General features: G+C 37.1%; 1 protein-coding gene across 1 annotated transcript; it reads right to left on the reverse strand.

Moving 5' to 3' along the window:
• Positions 1-180: 180 nt before the first annotated feature.
• Positions 181-18,638, reverse strand: ppp1r14bb (protein phosphatase 1, regulatory (inhibitor) subunit 14Bb). Its single transcript, XM_056243544.1, has 4 exons — positions 17,899-18,638; positions 1,544-1,627; positions 1,422-1,454; positions 181-800 (listed from the first exon to the last, which is right to left on the reverse strand). The coding sequence occupies exons 1-4, from the start codon at positions 18,097-18,099 to the stop codon at positions 732-734; spliced, it is 387 nt and encodes a 128-aa protein (XP_056099519.1). The 5' UTR covers positions 18,100-18,638; the 3' UTR covers positions 181-731.
• Positions 18,639-19,958: the final 1,320 nt, after the last annotated feature.

Consider the following 19,958-nt stretch of genomic DNA (forward strand, 5'->3'; position numbering starts at 1 on the left):
TGCCCATGAATTTCAGTGTGTGTGTGTGTGTGTGTGTGTGTGGCATGTGTAAGACAGAAAAAAAATAAAAGCCCCATATTTTCCTACACATAGTTCCCTCCCCTGTTAATACCACAAATCCAAAATAACTCCCTCGCTTTATAACAGCTTTAATCACTCTCTTTATTAGTTTTTCCTTAATTAAAAATGTTCCTGCACTTATTCAAGAAAGAGGAGGATCAAAAAAATAGAGAGAGAAAAATCCACAAGGCCGCTTCTGTTTGATCTCCTTTGACGTCATTTTAAACCAAGGATCGTCACAGTTTCACAAAGGGTTTTAGTGCATGTGTTCATTGTGAGAGCAGGACGCTTTGAAACCATATTAAAAAACTAAATTCTAACAAAAATCCAAGTTTATAAAATAAAACCATTCTGTTCATAAAGACTAATGAAAAAAAACAACCATGAAAATATGTTTAATAACATTTCAAACCAATGAAATCTTGCCCCCTTTACAAAAAAAGTTGAAATAGAATAAAATAATACAAATAAAATCAACAAAATAAGAAAAATAAGCCCTGCTTATAAGGATCTGATTGAATATCCCATAACTTTGCCTCCACCTCCTCCCCAACGGATGCAAAGGAGCAACGGGACTGGATGAGCACCTGCTCAGGGGCGAATAGTCACACCCCTAAAATTGGAAAAGGAGGGATGGGATTGGTTTAGGAGTGGTGGAGTTGGGAGGAGCTTCACTTCTTCTGAGGAGTACTGAGCTTCTGCATGCCACGGATCTTGTCCAGCAATTCAGCTACAAACACCTACAAAAGGAGCACATTTTTTTAACAAATTTAGCAGAGTTGGGTAGTTGATTATGATTCTGCAGATTTCCCCAAATTTGAACAGCCATAAGTCCTAGAACTGTACACATTTGTTTATCCCCATTATAAATAGAATTCATGTTCGAATTAGTAAAATATTTGTCTCAATTCTGCTTGCAGCTGCCGATGTGTATAGTGCTCTCAGCTCTGTACATATTACCATATTCATACCCATTTCTCATAATTCCACCATCTGTTCACAGAATTAGGATATAAAAAAGATTCGTAAAAAAAAATCTGTTATTTCAGTTTCATTCTGATACTGTTATAGTTTTCATTCATATTTTGAGTTAGTTGTTATCTTTATATTTTCTGCTTTTATTTTAATTTTAGTAAAAGTCATATATATACTTTAAACAAATGTCTATGTAGGTTTTATTCAGTTTCAGTTATTTTAGTACATCAAGTTACACTAAAGAAAATGAGAAATGTTGCCGTGGCAAACTTATTTTATTTCAGTTAATTTTTATTTTATTTAAAAGGTAGTACAATAGTTTTAGCTTTCATTTCAGTTAACTATAATAACCCTGCGTGCTCTTAGATACGAGACAATTTACTCACCTCAGTAGGTTTATAACAGTCTACCAGCAGGTCCTGTTGGGCAATAAGAGAAAGAAATGTCATACAAAATGTAAAGCCTGTAAAAAATTGAAGATAAAATCGGACATTTTTGAGACGGATACCTTGACTCGTGCAGCACGGTCTACGTCGTTCTCCATGTCCAACAGCTCATCCACGTCAATCTCCAGCTCTGGGATCGCCTCTTCCTGTGACAGATATAAGCATATGCATCATGAAGCAGAAGGAAATGATCTGTTTGGATCAAAGATATGTCTATATTCAAATACCCCCAAGAAGTACCAGCTAATTGGAAATTAGTTACACAACTATACATTCCCTATAGCTCCAGGAAATGATGCAGTATTCCCAGAGGGCTAAGAAACACAGTGGGGAAAGAGTACCAAGGCAGAGACAATGGAAACAGTGACGCTGGTTGCACAGATGACTCTGGAATGTTTGTGTATGTAAGTGAGTCTCAGACTGGAGATCTGTCTTTAAGGTAGTTATACACAAGTAGCAGTTTATCTTTACGTCTCCACCAGGGCTGATGAAGGTCGGTGTAATACTGCCTCTTCACCACTAGAGGTATCTCTTGTGTCACACAAACAGTTAAAGGAATAGTTCACCCAAAAATAAAAAAAATCTGACATCATTTACGTAATACTCACCCTCAAGTTGTTCCAAACCTGTATGAATTTCTTTCTTCTGAGTTTGTTTGTCTTCTGAAGATATTTTGAAGAATGTAGGTAACCAAATGGCTTCTGGTCCCCATTGACTTCCATACTATGGAAGTCAATGGGCCTCATCAACTGTTTGGTTACCTACATGTCTTCTTTTGTGTTCAGCAGAAGAAAGAGACTCATGCAGGTTTGTAACAACTTGAGGGAGAGTAATTGATGAAAGAATTTTCATTTTTGGGTGAACATAATACAAAATAAAGTTCTCCACGGTAGATCAGCACAGAGAGAAGACACTTTTAAGGTAGTTTCTCAGTTTGATTCAAGTACGTTTCCAGTTGCTTCACCCTTATCTTAGCCACTTTAGTGGAATTTATTCATCTATTTAGAGCAATGATGGTTGTGTTACTCACTGATGTGTATTGAGATCAGTGTCTACTTGCCCTGGAGTAAAAATGTCTAGCTAGTGTAATTATACATTTAAGTACGGAGTAGTATTAGTTACATGTACTTATTATAGGGTTAGGCTTGCTTTAGGGTTAGCTGCATGTAAGTATGCATAATTTATAGTTATTTATAGTAACTACATGTAACTTGTGTAACAAGGACACTGTAAAATAAAGTGTTACCCTATTTTCGATATCAACATGCCATTGCATGCTGTGTATTTACATATAGTCTGATTTCACTATTAAAGCCCGTCCACCGTCCATCTCAAATATGTCTATTGTTTGATGATGAGAAAGACATTAATTGACAGTTTCATATGTTAAAGATGTGATGATTCATCAAGGCTGGCAAAATCCAACATCATCCAACCATGACTAAGACTGAAAGAGAAGTTGAAGTTGGGACCAAATGTGATTTTTCGCAGATTCAGATAAGCATGTTTGTTTTGAGAAATACTGCAGTGTTTGGCTATTTTTATCAGTCCAGTTCACATATTTGGCCTTGGGTTGTTGGAAAGGCGCTGGCCATGAAACAGATCTGTCTGCTTTTCTTTCCATACTGTTAGTCTGTCTTCAGACACCTTTGGCTTTCAACAAGTTCCCTAATAACTCGAATTCAAATCAAAACCTTGATTCAAATTCAAACGCTCTTTATATCCCTATGTTTTAGTTTTAGCTCTGTTTTTAAGAGTAAAAATCCAACAGTGCCAGTGGAGACTCCAAACCTCAATTATACGCTGCAGTATTTTTCCCCGTCTCGTCCCTTTAATCTGCCAATTTGGTTTCTTTCTATAAAGTTGTCTCTTTCAGTAAAGACTAGTGAATACGTCTCTCTCCCCGCAAGCTATAAATGGTTTGCACAAGACTCGCAAACCCCCCTCTCTCTCTCTCTCACACACACGTTTCCATTCTCCCTGTTCTGCAAACATTTGCTCCTTCAGAGCCTTTCCAAAACACACTTCATCTTCCACTTCCAGACACACACATACACACGTGTCTTATGAACACGCATAAGCTCATTGTGGTTCTGGAGCAGTGACTCATATGGCATATTAAAATATCGTCTGTCTAGAGAAACAAGCACTGAAGCGAGGAACATTAAAACTGCCCATTGCTTCACAATGGAAAATCAAAAGGCACATGCAAGAACGGGTCTATTTCTAGAGCCGATCCTTTTTTTTATTTAAATCTCTCTCGTTTTCGATGCTACTATCAGTACTTCGTCTTTCGTCTTCGTCTTACTTCTCTCTTCCTCCCCCTCGGTTTAAGCAGCCCAGACCAGCTGTCATTGCACCTGCCTGACTAAACCCCTTGCCCAAATCTCTCTCTCACCAACACAAGCACACACACTAGCTCATTCACACACACTGATATTGCCATGGCACCGTCACATGTCAATGGAAGCTGTAATTGCTCTGTTGAATTAACAAACCTTCAATTTGTGTCTATGACCGAGTAGTGCACATATAACTAAAGGGTGCATGAGTACACAGGAGAGAATGAGCTGTAAAAAACACTTTAGTTGGCTGCTAGGGACTGGAATATGTGTGTGTGTGTGTGTGTGTGTGTGTGTGTGTGTGTGTGTGTGTGTGTGTGTGTGTGTGTGTGTGTGTGTGTGTGTCTGTCTGTGTGGACACAAGACAAAGAATGTAAGGCACAACATGTGGGCACCATGTGCTACTACTAATCACTCAGAGACAAGGAAAAAGATAAAAAGGGCTACATAAAGCCAAGCAAAAGACAGGAAATACAAATATAACCAAAAAGCCTCTCACAATCACCTAGAGGTTCATTAAATCCACAGAGCTGGTCATTCACACCAAGTTTAATAACCAATTAATGGTCATTTAGCTGGTGCTTTTATCAAAAGCGACTTACAGTAGACTTATTAGAAGCACAGACACCTGGGAAAAAGCGTTAATACCTTGCTAGAGATGTTGTTTTATGTCCAATACAGATTATTTTTTAATGTTTATGAGTCCGATAACATTTAGCCATTTAGCAAATTAGCGGAGATACTTCTATCCAAAGCCACATTTGAAGAACATCACAAGCAATAATAAGTGCCTATGATAGTCATCAACAATAGTCAAGAGTAAGCTAGAGTAGTACAGAAAATATAGCAGAAGTTAAAATAGAGAACAAGGAGATTATATATGATTTATTTATAGGAAGTGACTTTGATTGTGGTATACATTTAAAGTCTGTGAAAGAAGTCTTCTGCTACTAATTATTATGATTGTTATTAAAGGTTACAATAATAATAATTATGCCATTGTATACTATTTATATTGCAAATGTATGCGTTTTTTAATGCTTTATTTATGTGTAATTGTTAAGCTAAATATTTCCTCCTTGTGAATGAATAGCTGTTGTGTAAAAAATATTCACCAATTCAAACACTAATTTAAATAAAGTTAACTGTTTAACTTGTGACAACTGTCATCTGCCAGCCCAGATCCTAAAAATGTATACTCACAACAGCCTGCAAACTGCACTTGATAAAATATTGTTGTATGTTCAGATATGCAATTTAAATGCATAATATTCTACTTGTCATGCACACTTGTTGTGAAGGAGCTCCCAGTTGTTCTTTCAATCCTAAATCAAACAGTGCTGTCAGTAACAAACACAAACAGGAATGCAATGTTATTCTAACTAGGCTACTTAATGAAGCATGGGATCAAACAGTGACCACAGCCACATTTACACACCATCATCCAAAAGATTGGGGTAGTAAGAATTTATTTTTTAATTAATACATCTATTCAGAAAGGATGCTTTAAAATTATGAAAAAACTTTCAGCGGTATCTTTGTTTCCAGCCAATCAGAATGGAACTGCCGATTTCAGGCATCTCTTGTAATATTCATCAGACAGTCAGTGGACGGACAACGTCTGAGACTGAGACTAAGTGCTTTGTGTCCATGTGAGTCAATGTGTTGGTCAATGTGCAGGTGTGTTGAGTTGCTTTAGTCACAGAGAATATGTCTACCCAGGATTTATGGATGACTGCATTCATGTCTGGATATGTGTGTGTGTGTAACCTTTATAATCCAGCATGTGTATGAGCATCTACAGCACTACAGGTCTCTTGCAGTTATGGTGAATCTGATGTGACATTATGAGAGCAGGGTGTTTCAGACTTGGCGCTATTTTGACCTACATTACAAAGCTGTCTTCATCACCAAGAATGAGGATGGTGGCAATATGGACTCACTGGCAGGGCAATTGAGGTGCCAGACATTACTTGAACTTAACCAAAAGACTTTCAATTCCTACGCGACCTTGTCCAAAACAATAACATATTTCCAAAGCATATGATGTTGTATCCTCAGTATTCTCAATATCCTCAGTGTGAGTGAGTGATGTTCAAGTTAAATCAGCCAATATTTCAGGTTCAATACAAGCTAAGCTCTATCAATGGAAAAAAATTAAATGGAAAAATATATGGAAAAACTTCACAGCTGAAGCACTAACAAAGGAAGTACACAAGACCAGTGTTCCAGAGGGTTTAAAAGCCAAAATGTGAAGGGTGTATTTGTGTTAAATCGCTATTTGGTCTGAAGAGCAAATGGATGAACTGTGGAATTGTGGGGTTTTTAAATGGATGAACTTCTAGTTATGAGTTTCCAATGTAACTTCCATGGTATTTTCACCATGTAAACAGTGCTTTACAGATAGTTACGTCACAAGCTGTTATGGTATATCATTGAATGTCTAGCACAAAAGTTACCTGGTTACATCATCATCATGATAGTGAAGTTAAAGGATTGGATAGAACTTCACATAGACAAGGTCAGTAAACGATTCATATCATATTAAGGCCCGTTTACACCAAGAACAATAAATATAATAGTGCCCATGGAATTTAACGCTCTGTTTATTAAGAGCACTGCAGTTGTTTGCCACTTTGGGTTAGTTCCCCCAAAAAATGTTACTCACCCTCATGTTGTTCCAAACTTGTATGAACTTCTTTCCTCTGCTAAACACAAAAGAAGATATTTTGAAGAATATGGGCAACCCAGCAGACCAAAGACCCCATTGACTTCAATAGTAAAAAATAAATACTATGGAAGTCAATGGGGTCAATGAACTGTTTACCGACATTCTTCAAAATATCTTCTTTTGTGTTTAGCAGAAGTAAGACATTCATACAGGTTTGGAACAACCTGAGAGTGAGTAAATGATGAAAGAGTTTTTTTTTTTTTTTCATTCTATCCCTTTAATTCTTGAGCTCTTAAAAGTTGGGTGGATTCTGACTGTCAGTTTTTATAGTTCATCAGCTGGAGAACTAATTCTAACGACGTTGTTCTGTCATTAATGTTAATAGTTGTGGTGTAAACTTCACTATTCTCTTAACTTAGAGAAATTGTTAAAACTTGTAACAATTAATATTATATATATTATAATTCATATTAATTTCATAATTAATTTAATAAAATAAGTCCCTAATTAATTTAATGTAAATTTAGTTACTTTCTGTGGAAATTAACATTAAACCACAGATGTTATTGACAGAACCTGTATTGAACCCAGAACATCCTCTGAGCTTCAGATGATACACGAGAAGGACAGAGATTGACGTCATGACATTATCAAGGGCAAAACAGATCATTCAACAGCCAGCGATCACAGAGAAATTTACACCTCAGTTATCAAGCAGATGTTGAAAGAAAATCCCTATTTTTGTTAATTGCCTGGATAAACATGCGGTTGACAAAATGACAAATAATATTCAGTCAAATGTATTAATTGAAACTAATCAAATGAGGTTGCTGAATAATTGAACAATGACACTAAATTGCCGAGAGCTGCTTTATAGTTCAAATTAATGTTGCAATTAATTATAATTTAAATGATTGATTCTCGAAAATTGAATAATTTCCTTTCTCTATTTCCTGTGTAGTGTAAAGCTGCTTAGAAGCAATCTTCTATATAAGTAAACCTGAGTTGACTAGCTTTTATCATAAAAATGCATAAGTCCTCATGGTAATTTTACAATCACAGGCAGCTGTATATGATGAGCCCTTTCTAATAGGGTATATCTCTAAATATAATGAATGGTATGTTATAGCCTATCTAAATATATGGTAAATATATGACAAAAATTAAGCACAATTTGCTCAATTAAGGGGGTGACTGTGACGCAGCATACTCAATGACTGACACATATTACCATACACTGTCTCTACTAAAACTTTAACCAAGTTGTTAACTCTGATTTCAAAGTGTCATCTCTTAAGGAGACGTTCTCATGAAGTGTTTGTTCTATCTGCGCGCACATGTTGTTGTATGCTCTGATGCATGTGCGTATTTGCTCAGTGCTGACAGAGTCATTTATGCCTGATATCTGATCACATATTCAAGTGCCAGCACCTGTGGCTACTGACTGCAGGGGTTTCTGCATGGGTTGGTTAATCTCTGATGTCAAGATAAGATCGGGGAAAGAAAGAGAACAGAGATGAAGAGGATCGAGAAGAAATACAGACAGAGAGAGCGGAAGGAGGAAATAGATATCAAATAGATATCAGACACTGGTGTCAAAAATCACTTCCATTGGTTTGAATTTATCAATAAATCTAAGAGCCTTTACACCCACATAATCTCTCACACATTTCCACAATCTTTCGCTCACGCTTTTACTGTGAGCATATGCAAAAAGTCGCTTAATATTACCCATGAGACAAATCACATTTAAGTCCAGGTGTGCACATTCAACAGCTCTCATCATTGCACAACAACATCCAACATTACTGGAGGAAGTAATTCAGACATTTCCTTTACATATTTTAGCTGTTGGTAAAAACCCACATCCTGGGGCAATACACAGGAAAAAAATATTAATATCATGATAGTCAGAAAAGTTTTTTTTTATTTATTTTTTTTATAAATACACCAGCTCTTAAATGTTTGGATGACTTACTGATTAAGAATTGGTCTATAGCCCTATTTGGACGGGACTAGTTTTCTAGTTTTCAGATCCAATTCTTATCACTCGACGTATGTGACCGATTCGGACAGGACTAACATCTCTGTGTTTATTACAGAGGTGCGAGTGTGTGTTTTCTAGACGTGGGAGTTACAGAAGGTCATCTGTTGTGCGTGCGTCATGTACATGTCTTTTAATTTATTATTTGTTAATAAATGTTTTTTTTTAATAATAAATTAAAATCATTAGTAAACTTCACGAGTTTATAGCAGTGGGAGTTTATAATAAACTTGCATAAGCGAGCAGAAAAATCTAAGTATCTTACCTGACACTGATATTAAAATGGGCAGTCTTCATAGTTTCCACGATTTTGCTTTATTTAATGATATTTTGTCATGATGATAGATTGTTGGATACCATCCATATTGCAATGAAATGAACATGTCGAAGACTGGTGTGCAGACGGTAGCTCAGGTAGGTCAAAAAACACACGAAGAGCAGCGTTAAAATAATACAACATCAGCAATCACAGACATTCGCATTCGGACGGGATTAGATTTCTCAGAGGAGAGCAGAATAAGCTTTTTCCTTTCGAACAAGTGAGAATTCCAATTAACTGAACGGTAAAATGATTCTATGACTTATATACAGGCATATGAATATTTAATTGCCCATATTTTAATTGAAGATAATGTCATAATAGCAACACTATGAATGCAAACTTAATAATTTCACTAAAATAACCTATAGGATTTAATGAAAGCAAAGATGTCTGAAATGTAAATATAATTAATGGAAATACTGAATAATAACCCCATTAATAACAATAATTATTTTATTTAAAAATAATAACACTAGTAACAACATACCACTTGGGGCCTTCTGTGTCAATTCTGGGGGGTTGATATCTATAACCCAAGAGTCTAATTTCTATCTTCAAAATAAAAACTATAACTTTTGGACCGATTAATGTTTAGACTGGTGGAGTAAAAGTCCCTCATTAACAAATAGACACAAAAAAACATTGATATTCAACATAATACAATGTCATAGATCGCTGTTTTGCAGAGACACAAAATTAGATCAATTAACCTCAAAACTGTTTCGACTGACTAAATATCAAAAATATATATTCAGATTAAATGGCTAAAGGAAAAACAGCATTAGCCATTCATCAAAAGTGCAAAGATGTGCAACAGACAGGAGGAAAAAATCTTGCCCCAACCTACCCTAACAGTTTGCAATAATCAAGCAGCTTAACAGATTGTTTTTGCACAGCTAAAATAACAAAGTAACTGACACTGGAAGCCTTGCACATTCAAGTCAAAAATGGACATGCCTGGTCTGACATTACACAGAAGCCGCTATATGAAGACTGCAATGATTCAGTGATAAGACCAAACAGAAGCCCTTTGATAAGCCTTGCCCAAGCTTCCTGTTTAAATCGAAAATGTTACAGGAAAGAAAGAAAACTGCCCTAAACAAGCTATTTCATGGGGTCTTTTGTAATCACACTATTACAAATAGCCTATAATGACACCCAGATGAACTATAGTATAGAGGGGAGTGACCAGAGAGAAAGATCTCAAAGCCTAAAACCTACAGAAGTTTGTTCTGAATCACTCGCTCTCCAACTCATCCAGCTCACTTTACTAACCTCTAATCCATCTCATGTAAACACACACACACAGTGCTGTACTATTGATTTCTTCTCAGTCTGACATTATGACAGACAGCAGTGGTGCTGACAGAGAGAAGAGGACGGGACACATGCCGCCTCAGGAGCGAGAGTCCTCTGTCTGGGCTGAAGTGGGCCAGTGAGGGGTGGAGGTGTCTCTCCACACACCCGCTGTCTCTATACACACACTGGGGGCTTATCAGTAGAGAGCACATTGACGAATAACAAAGCAACACACACACACACACACACACAAACAAGAGTGAGCGAGACTTTTTACCAACATTAAAACAAAAATGGATTTTTTACCTTCATCAAAACAACAGCAACACTGTAAAAGACAAATGATTATATCTTTTGTTGGTCTTCTATTTTTTTTTAAATATGCTTGTAAATGAAGTAGGCTAATAGTATTACATTTTTACACAAGTAGCTGAAAATATAGTGTTAAATAAGAAAGAAATTAATTACTCTAGGCTAAACCAACAAAGTCACAGAGAGTCAGATGGGCTGTGTATTTTCATATTATGTAGCGAATGACCCCAGGGAGGGTGAGCATGCTTTATAAAAGAGACCAGCTCATATGGGAGCTGTTTCCATAGAAATACTGTTGCTGAACATAACACACACCCAGACACAAAACACCAAATCAACAGGTCACTACACATTTGACCTCCCACTTCCTTCTTGACAAAGAATGTAAAAACTAAAGCAGTAAGGATGTAAGAAAAGGAGAGCCACAAACAGCCATTAGAGAAAATCCAGATGTCTGTATACAGAAAGAAAAATGTAAGAACTCTTGTGATTGGATGGATTGCTGAGTCTGTGACAAGCAGAGAGGCCTAATTAAGAGAAACAATAATGACCTCAACAAAATGAAAGGAATCGCAATCAGTCCATAAGCTTAATAACTGGCAAACCCACAGAATTGTTAGAGATTTGAGACTAATAGAAAGCGAGTAATATATTTAGGCTCAGTCTGACTCTTACAGATGCAACTCAAAATTACAGTAAAAATTTTTTACTTCATTTTCTGATATAATGTTAATTTACTGACCTATTGATGTACTAATATCTGTTTTGTACCATTGTAATACTCTGACAACCACCAATCACAGTGGGGATGAGTCACATGATGAATCAAAGCTCATCACAAGCAGCTTTTTCACAAGTAAATAGTAATATATAGAAGCTGCACATTGTCATTTTACTGTACGGTATTATACTGTAAAATTACATTAAATGTACAGTTAGATCTATCACAGTTATTCACCGTAGTACGGAAACTTTGTTGACCAATTAACAGTTTTTCCGTTTCCGGTCTTTTATCGTTAAAAATCACGATCATTTTACAGTGAAAGGTGACCTATGCAAAATTCACTTTTATATTGTTTTTGAACATTACCAAACCATTTCTACAAAACCATAAGGCTATATTGTGGTACAAATCCATCCACTCTGTTTGTTATTTTCCCAGGAAATCTGAAAAAAGTAAATCTCTACACACTGACAAAACAATAAATAAAATCCAGTCATAACAATTATGTACCAACTTCCTGTTCAACAGGAAATGAGTCAACACGGGACAGAAAGTGTTTTTCACGGGATATTTAAAACAAAATTTCTATATTATTTAATGGTATGCTTTTTTTATTTGTAAATAATTTGTATTCCTGCATTTCATGTGGCCATTAACCAACCTCAGAGAACTATGCACAAGCTATGAACATGCAGATTTGTTATTAAATTGTTGAAATACTAGCTAGGTCAAAGGGGTTAGGCTGACAAAAAAGTTTGGGAATCCCTGAATTAAAGGTGCTCTAAGCGATGTCACGCGTTTTTTAGGGCAAAACATTTTTTGTCACATACAGCAAACATCTCCTCACTAACCGCTGGCTGCCTGTCCCCTGAACACACTGTAAAGAAACGCGATCTCTGTAGACAGCCCAGGCTCCACAAACAGCAACAAAAGCAAACTGCAGCGACCCGCTCCCTGAAACATAATAAACTATTCCAGCCAATGACCGACAAGAAGGGTTTGGGGGTGTGGTTTGGGGGGTTAGTGTGCGGATGAGGAGGAGGGAGGGTCTAGCTAGCCTCCGTTTTGTTTGACAATAGTTCGAACGTCAACAAGAAGTGACGTCACCCAGGATCGCTTAGAGAACCTTTAAGTGACAGGTTTCAAAAAGCATTAGTGATGTTTGATATGGGATAGCCATTGCAAAACATCATGAGATCTTGAATCAATATACGGTGTATTAACGTGTGCTGTAGTCTTTATAAATATGGCTCTGTGGTCATTCTTTCTAAAGATAGAACAAGTTGGAGAGGAGAAGAGCGGAAAAAGCAGAGGTGATAAAGAGAAACACAAACAGGGTAAGACCTGCAAGCCCCTCTCTCCCTCTCTCTCCCTCTCTCTCGTCTGTCGTTTCTGGAGCGGAATAAAGCAGGCAAGCGTTCATCATATTCCCTAGATTAGAGCACTTTAGGATATTCAGTCTGGGCGCCTTCAAGTGTGTGCGCATGCATGTCTGTGCATGTGTATTTCTATTCGTACTTGATTGAAACCAAGTAACCCACAATTCCACTAATCCACCAAGTACCTTCAGAACAGGGCACTCCAAAAAGAGTTTTTAATAACAGCAAATACATGGCTAAAAAAAACACTGAGAAGAAACAGCCTTTACATCAAGCTGGAAATCGAAGAGGAAAATGGGAAAACGTTACTGTGCTCCGCTGCTCTAGTTTCTGTAATTACAGGTTTCTAGCGGTAATTATCACAAAGCCCTTTAGACTAATGAAAGTGTTTCTGCATCATTAAAGGACTGAAGCGTATTGCTGCGAGTACACCCTTTGACCTTATATATGACTGGTGATGATGTCACAGGTGGAGTTCAGGCCCTGCACATGCATTTTTGATGTGGAGATTGGAGTTTAAGACAGGATGAAAACTGATTTTTTGTTTTACGTCTTCATTTAGAGGTTCAATTTTAAGATAAAGGCAGTCTTGCATGTCCCCTCCGGCTCTCTAAACACATTTGTCACATTCACAAACACACATCAGGTGACAAAATGTAATGTAAAAAAAAAAAAAAAAAAAAAAAAAAAAACCGGTTGGGATAGAACAGAATGGAGAAATTGCGTGTTTTTTCTTTGATAAGCCATCTAAAAAATTCAAAGATTATGGCAGATGCAAAAAAACTCACCAAAGGATCTGCTGTAACAATCTTTGTATGGCTAATACCATCAGCAAGGCATGCAAAAGATATCAAAATTTCAACACAAAAAAGGGGAAAAACATAAATCGACTAATCTGTTATTAGTCAACAATTGTGACCCTAATATCAAATAGCCTATATTAATAGTGCACTCCAATACTGTTATAGGCTCTCATGGCTTCAACCTACAGTAACCTTCCGAAGCAACACAGAATTACTTAACTGGATTAAGCTAAAGAGCCAGACAGTCTGTCTGTTTGGAGAAGTTAACTTAGTTCACTTTGCTGAATCCTCCGCTCTTGAATTAGGCTGTGCACAAAAGGTTATTTCCAGCCGGATCAGAGCCGTTTTACATAAGGATCACTGAGTGACCAACAGAAAAGACAAGATCTGAAGTCATCCTGAAAGTCACGTTGAGATCAATAAGTCTCGGTCTATAACTGAGGACCATTTAAAATGGTTTGTTGTTCACTTTCGCGAACAGAACAGCATCATAAGCATTCACACAAGATGAAGTTGACTTAACAGGTTGCTAACTCTTAGGCTTACAGTGAGGAAAATAACTAGTCAATCAGCATTAGTGTATACTCATCTCTCCCTCTCTGTAATCAGGATCTGTGATTAGCGGGTGTGTAAATACAGTTATGTAAACAGAATGTTAGATGCTAAGCAAATTGAGACAATGGCTGCATCCAAATTCACACTTGTACTAAGAACTAAAATTAAATACTTCGCTGGATACTTTTGAGAATGGGTCATTCTACTACATTATAAAATAACATCTTTAAACTATTGATATGCATAGTTTTAGCTTAAATTCATTACAGAGTATTTATTAACTTTTTTTTTTAAACTTCTGCCTCATGTTTCTTGACACTTTATCGACTGAAAAGTCTAAAAATAACAGCAAGTAAACCGTTTCTACTCTTTAGGATGTACAGTATGTGAATTGGGAGACGGTGCATGATATGATTATCCAGGAAGTGCAATTTGATGTTATACGGTATCTGTCAAGAGTATAAACTGAAATTAATCAAAATTAAAAGTTAAAAACAAATCAAGTGTTTTTGCTACAGAAAATTCATGTCAAAACATGACAAATCATGGAAACATAAGGTTTGGGCTTATTCACGATCTCCAAATACCTGCCGGTAATATGTGGCATTATTATTCAGCTGAATGATTCATCTTCATTTATACAGATTCTGAGAAATTCTGTTTTTACTTAAAGGGAGTGTATTGACCTCAAAACTGTCAACAGCAACTGAGAATATTTTGAGACAAATGCAGAGATCCAACTCCCTGTATTATTACTACATACATTACAGTTCAAAAGTCAGAAGATTTTTTTAGGCTACTGTTTCTGAAAGAAGTCTCTTATGCTCACCAAGACTGCTTATATTTGATCATAAATACAATAAAAACTGAATTTTTTAAAAAAAATTATTATTACAATTTAAAATAACTTTTATATTTTAATACATTGTCAAATGTAATTTATTCCTGTGATGACAAAGCTGAATTTTCAGCACCTTTAGATCAGTGTCACATGATCCTTCAGAAATCATTGTAATATGCTGATTTGCTGCTCAAGAAACATTTCTTAATAAAATCAAATGTTCAGTTGTGCTGCTGAAGCATTCGTTTTATTTTTAAATCATACTGACCTCAAACTTTTGAACGGTAGTGTAGAATAAGTCGCATATAGTGTGTGTGTGTGTATGTGTGTGTTTGCAAATCTCTAACAGACATGCAAAGCTGCTTTTTAAAATTCTGAATATAGGACATGCCTGAACCTGCTTCCCCTACACACTAAAACACAGATGCACGCAGAAACATACAGTACACACACTTTCACACAGGTGGAAAGGGGATGCTTGACAGCAGCTAGCAGGTGAGGAACTGAAGTATTCAAATAAGGTCTGAGAGTGAGGAAGGAAGGAGATAAGAGAACTCAACACAAAGCAAATAAAGAGCGGCTCAACATCCTGACACGGTTCATCATTGCGCGGCACGCGCACACACAAAAGGACTGCTCCAAAGCTGAGGTCACGGGACTGCTGTGACCTTTACTGCCTTCTTAAAACATCAGAGTCTCAACATATACACACACACACACTTCCTGCAGTTTCGCCTGTCACTGGCATTTCCTTCGGTCATGACTCACGGCTCGGCAGTCTCCATTATGCAGCATCAACCCGATAATCCCAGAAACTGCAATTATGCCTCTCCTTCTCCTCCGAAGCCTGTCAGAATATCCTTCATCCCCTCTTTTTTTCATTTATTTGCCTTTCCCTTCTTGTACACATTTGCTGATTCATTCCAAAGTGAACGAACTGGTAGCAAACATGAGTTGTGGACAAACTATTGCTCAACCATGTCACAGTGTACAGATGTACACACATGACTCGTTCATTTAAACCTAGTCCAAATCAGATTTATTTTGCAATTTCATGTGACATCACGTGTTAAAAAGTGTAGTTGTATGTAGCAAAGTGTAACACACTGTGTGAGTGTTAATGAGAGGAAGGAGGAAAAACACTCAACGCCATCCTTGTGTTCCTGGCCAAAGCCACAGCTGTCCCTCTCTTATACCTCCCTCCCTCCAACTCTTTCACAGACCGTCTGTTAGTCTCCATCAATGACTGTCTGTTTACTTCTCCCTTGATTTTTGCATCCTCTTTTTTTTAACTTCATTTAACACTGCCATTAGTTCTTGATTTCAAAGAGACTCCAATCAAGCGATGATGTCTCAGTCATTAGTCAATCATTCTCTGAAAACACAATTGCTGAGCTTGAAAAATGATTTTCTTCCCTCATGTTTTACCCTCCTAGTCAGTATTTTTGTTTTCTCCTCCCTTTTATTATCCGCAGCAATTTTCCTGAACGCCATCTGTAGCATTGTTACTAAAGCATTTCTGTCTGGTCTTTTTAAAATACTACACACTCATCCAGGGAAACCAACCACTTGCTGTGCAGAAAGTGAGATTATAATGACTTGATTGCTTCTCTCGATGGCAGTATGCCACGCTGGCTTTCCACGGCAAAATTGGTTATCTGGCTTCTGACAATTTTAGTAGTTTTAAATGAAAAGGATTAAGACTCTCAAGGGACCACCACGTCACGCACTATTGTTTACTAAAAAGCTAGGAAAGTTGGCAAAGCGGATTTAACATTGGTTGGGTTTGGATAACGTTTGGAAGCAAGTGCATGTTTGTGTCTGGCTGTGTGGTTATAGATTGGGGGAGGGTACATACAAGAGACATGAGGAATATGCAAAACCACACGTGCATCTCTTTTGTTAAAATGCTGGATGTTCCCTCATAAGACAGGTTTATGATCAGTCTCAACACTCATTTTTGACTTCATGTACATGAAGACTATGTAAAACAAGCCTTTACAACCAGTTGGCCTGTTTAAATTCATCTTTAATGCATATTTGTTTTGTTTTTTATTTACACTAAAGAAGAGCCACAAGGCAAACAAAACGTTTGGGAAAAAGGTCATGGGAGTTGAGAAGAAAATTGCATTGAAAACCCCCCCTGTCTTTTCAAGTAAGACTCAGGTGCCAGGAGAATTGTTCCTCATTGTTAAATTGTACAACACCTGAGTGAATTACTTTTGTGAAATTATATTTTGTAAGTAGCTACGTCACATGTCAAATAAAAGGTCACAGGACATCACATAACGTTTGTATTCATTCGTCGAATTCTAAAAGTATGGTAATTCTGATCCAACCACTGATCTATATAATGACTGTCATTCTATATAGATCAGTGGATCCAACTAGATTCTCTGTGGATATACATTATACAACCATCATTTGACTTCTGTTTTATGAATACTGCCAAAAGTACTGATTTATGCATAGCTAGTATGTAGGCTTCTAGTAGAGCAAAGTACGCATAAATTTGGACGCGGGGGACACGCTTCTCGACACCTACTGGTGTAACGATGTAGCTTGCAGAACGGGTCACTAAATGAATTTTTAGTGAACGGAAACAAATCCCTATAATGAATCTCAATAATCAGAATGAAGCGACAGCACCCCCGAGACGGCATATAGTCATTCTCATCAACACCCACCTTTTACATACTTGATAGGCTTTAATGTTTAAATTGCGCGCTATTAAAATCTTTAACTATTACTAGTTTCATCAGGTTAACCTTCTCACCGACATTTTCGAACGTGACGTCAGCGCGTGTTACGGGAGGTAGATAAAGTCGAAATAGCCTAAACGTAGTAACTAATGCGCTCTTGAAGTAAAATATGGGTCAACTGCAGATTGATTGACACATAGGCTACTTACATTCTACACATTCGCTCGTAATGATGTTACGGTGGCTGCGTAGGATAACTTGATCACTACTACTGCCGTTACAAAGAGCATTTATCTATGAATAAGCTCTTGAACTGGTGACTTTATCATTTCTTTTTGTTTAGTAAATAAACTAATCCAATGCAATCCCAAAAGATGAATAGTTCTTACTTTTATTTAGTAAAGCTTTCACAAAGAGTCTTACCTCACAGTCGTAGAGATCCGTTAGCTGGTCAATAATCCACTCTTCCAAATTAAGTCTCTTTCTCAGTTCTTTCCGGTCGTATTTCACTGTGACCCGTCCTTGCTTGCGGGCCGGGGTCTCGGCTTCTTCGGTTGAACCGGTGGGCGTCTGGAAGTAAACGCGAGCTGGTTGGCTCGATTCTGGACTTGTTACCGCCGCCATAGTCCGCAAATATGCTGTGAATAACCGGCTGGTAAAGAAGATCGGGTTTTCTTCCCCGTGTTTGTTGAGCAGTGTGATTTAAAAGGCCACTAATAAAGCTATTTATTCCTTCTCGCGGAACTCAATGACATTTGGCAACTACTTGATAAAATTTCTAAAGTCATATGAAGTAACTATATATTAATTGCTTGTTTCGCTTGGTCTTGTACCAATCTATAAAGCCGCTAAACACTTACAGGACTGCAAACCGCGTGTCTCCTTTTGCTTTAGAAAGTAATGCCACAAACGCTCAAATCACTTCTAACTCCAGCGTCTTCCTCGTGGCCTACTGTTTTCCTTTAAATAAAAATGGAAGCCGTTTGCAATGATTTAACCGTGCATTTAAAGAGAAACGGCAGCGTTCCTTTTCTCTTATTCGAAGTAATAAAAACGAAAACAAACAGTGCAGTGTCCCCCTTCTTTTTGTCCTTCCTTTCCCCCTCCTCTCTTTTCCTATCTGCTTCTCTCACCCGAGTGATGTGTGTGTGTGTGTGTGCGCGCGCGCATGTGTGTGTGTAACCCCCTCTGAGCCACGGCTGTCCCTTCTCTCCCTCCCTCTCTGACAGCCTTTCTCTTCCTGTCTCTATTGCTGACTAATAAGTTAACCAACCCTCACTTCAGGCTAAATACAACCAGATAATCCTGTTATTTCAAGTGAGTTGCTATAATAAGTGAGGAATAAAAACAAAAGGTTTCTTTAATAGTGGCATCTACATGTGACACTTTTGAACTCTGTTAAGACTTGTCTGTTTGATTGTGTGTCTATCAGTAACTTTTATTTTATAGATCAGGAAATTAAAGTCTATTAAAGGGAATAACAATATTTTTTTCCTTACTCACCAGGCCTGTAACAGCAGGATCTAACTAACTAGCCAAACCAGAACTTTTTATTTGTGTTAAAGTCACCCTGAAATCAAAACTGACAAATCTTTTTTCTTTTCTTTTTTGGAATATTGCCGTATTTATTCCAAGTGATTTATTATTATTCATCATTATTTTTTAAAATCCATGTGTCGTCATAATATTTAATTAATATAACTTCCCCTCCCTCGTCTTGCAGAGCAATTTCTTCTCTTCTCTGATGACGTGTTTACTGGCGGGTGGACAGGGCAACCTGTCACTCACACGATATCCCAGCAATAGCAAACCACAATCAATATAGTGCAACAGTGCCCGTCCACTTTTTTTGAGGGGCTTTTAGATTTAAAAAAAAACTAAATATTGAAAGTGTTATAAGCCATTAACCAAGCCAACCAGCAATGAGATGAATCATAACATTACAAACTTTCATTTGAAACAAAAAAGTATTTGAAAATTAGACAAAAATACAAAGATACAAGACTGTGTACTTAACAGCTTTAGTGAGGGAAAAAACTACAATCCCATGAAGCATTGCAAACAGCATAATCAAATTAAAAATGATGATGAAATATAAAACTACACATTTTGAGAGTTACTCGATTACGTCATTTGCAGTGCTTCATGGGAGTGGGCGGGGCTAAGAGATCTTTTGGGTTTGCTTGTTTTCGACTCTCTGTTTGGTGGAATTTTATGTACAGCATCATGGATAATGTAGTTTTTCACCACAAATTCAGCTGTTAAACAATTATTTTTAACTACGTTGAAAAATGTGAGCTGACATCTTCAGAAGCAAATACTATAAATTAACAAACTCGTATAGCTCACAGTAAAGGTTTATAAGTTATCGTTAAAAATCAATTTCCCTATGAAGAAAATGAATGGGGTTTTTAATTCTGGAATCCGACTGTTGCACTTAATTCCCGATGGACAAAATCAAGTCCCACCCAAGCTGTTTAACT

The sequence above is a fragment of the Rhinichthys klamathensis genome, unplaced genomic scaffold (genome assembly GCF_029890125.1).
Source record: "Rhinichthys klamathensis goyatoka isolate OS25496 unplaced genomic scaffold, OSU_Roscu_1.1 h1tg000803l_1, whole genome shotgun sequence".
Classification (NCBI taxonomy): Eukaryota; Metazoa; Chordata; class Actinopteri; order Cypriniformes; family Leuciscidae; genus Rhinichthys; species Rhinichthys klamathensis.

What these genes read in the sequence shown, in the direction of transcription:
- ppp1r14bb (XM_056243544.1), bottom strand. Translation starts at nt 18,099, where the DNA reads ATGGCGGCGGTAACAAGTCCAGAATCGAGCCAACCAGCTCGCGTTTAC. An exon ending in ACCGTGCTGCACGAGTCAAG is followed by an intron (nt 1,455 to 1,543) that starts GTATCCGTCTCA and finishes ATTGCCCAACAG; the next exon opens with GACCTGCTGGTAGACTGTTA. An exon ending in ACTGTTATAAACCTACTGAG is followed by an intron (nt 801 to 1,421) that starts GTGAGTAAATTG and finishes CTCCTTTTGTAG; the next exon opens with GTGTTTGTAGCTGAATTGCT.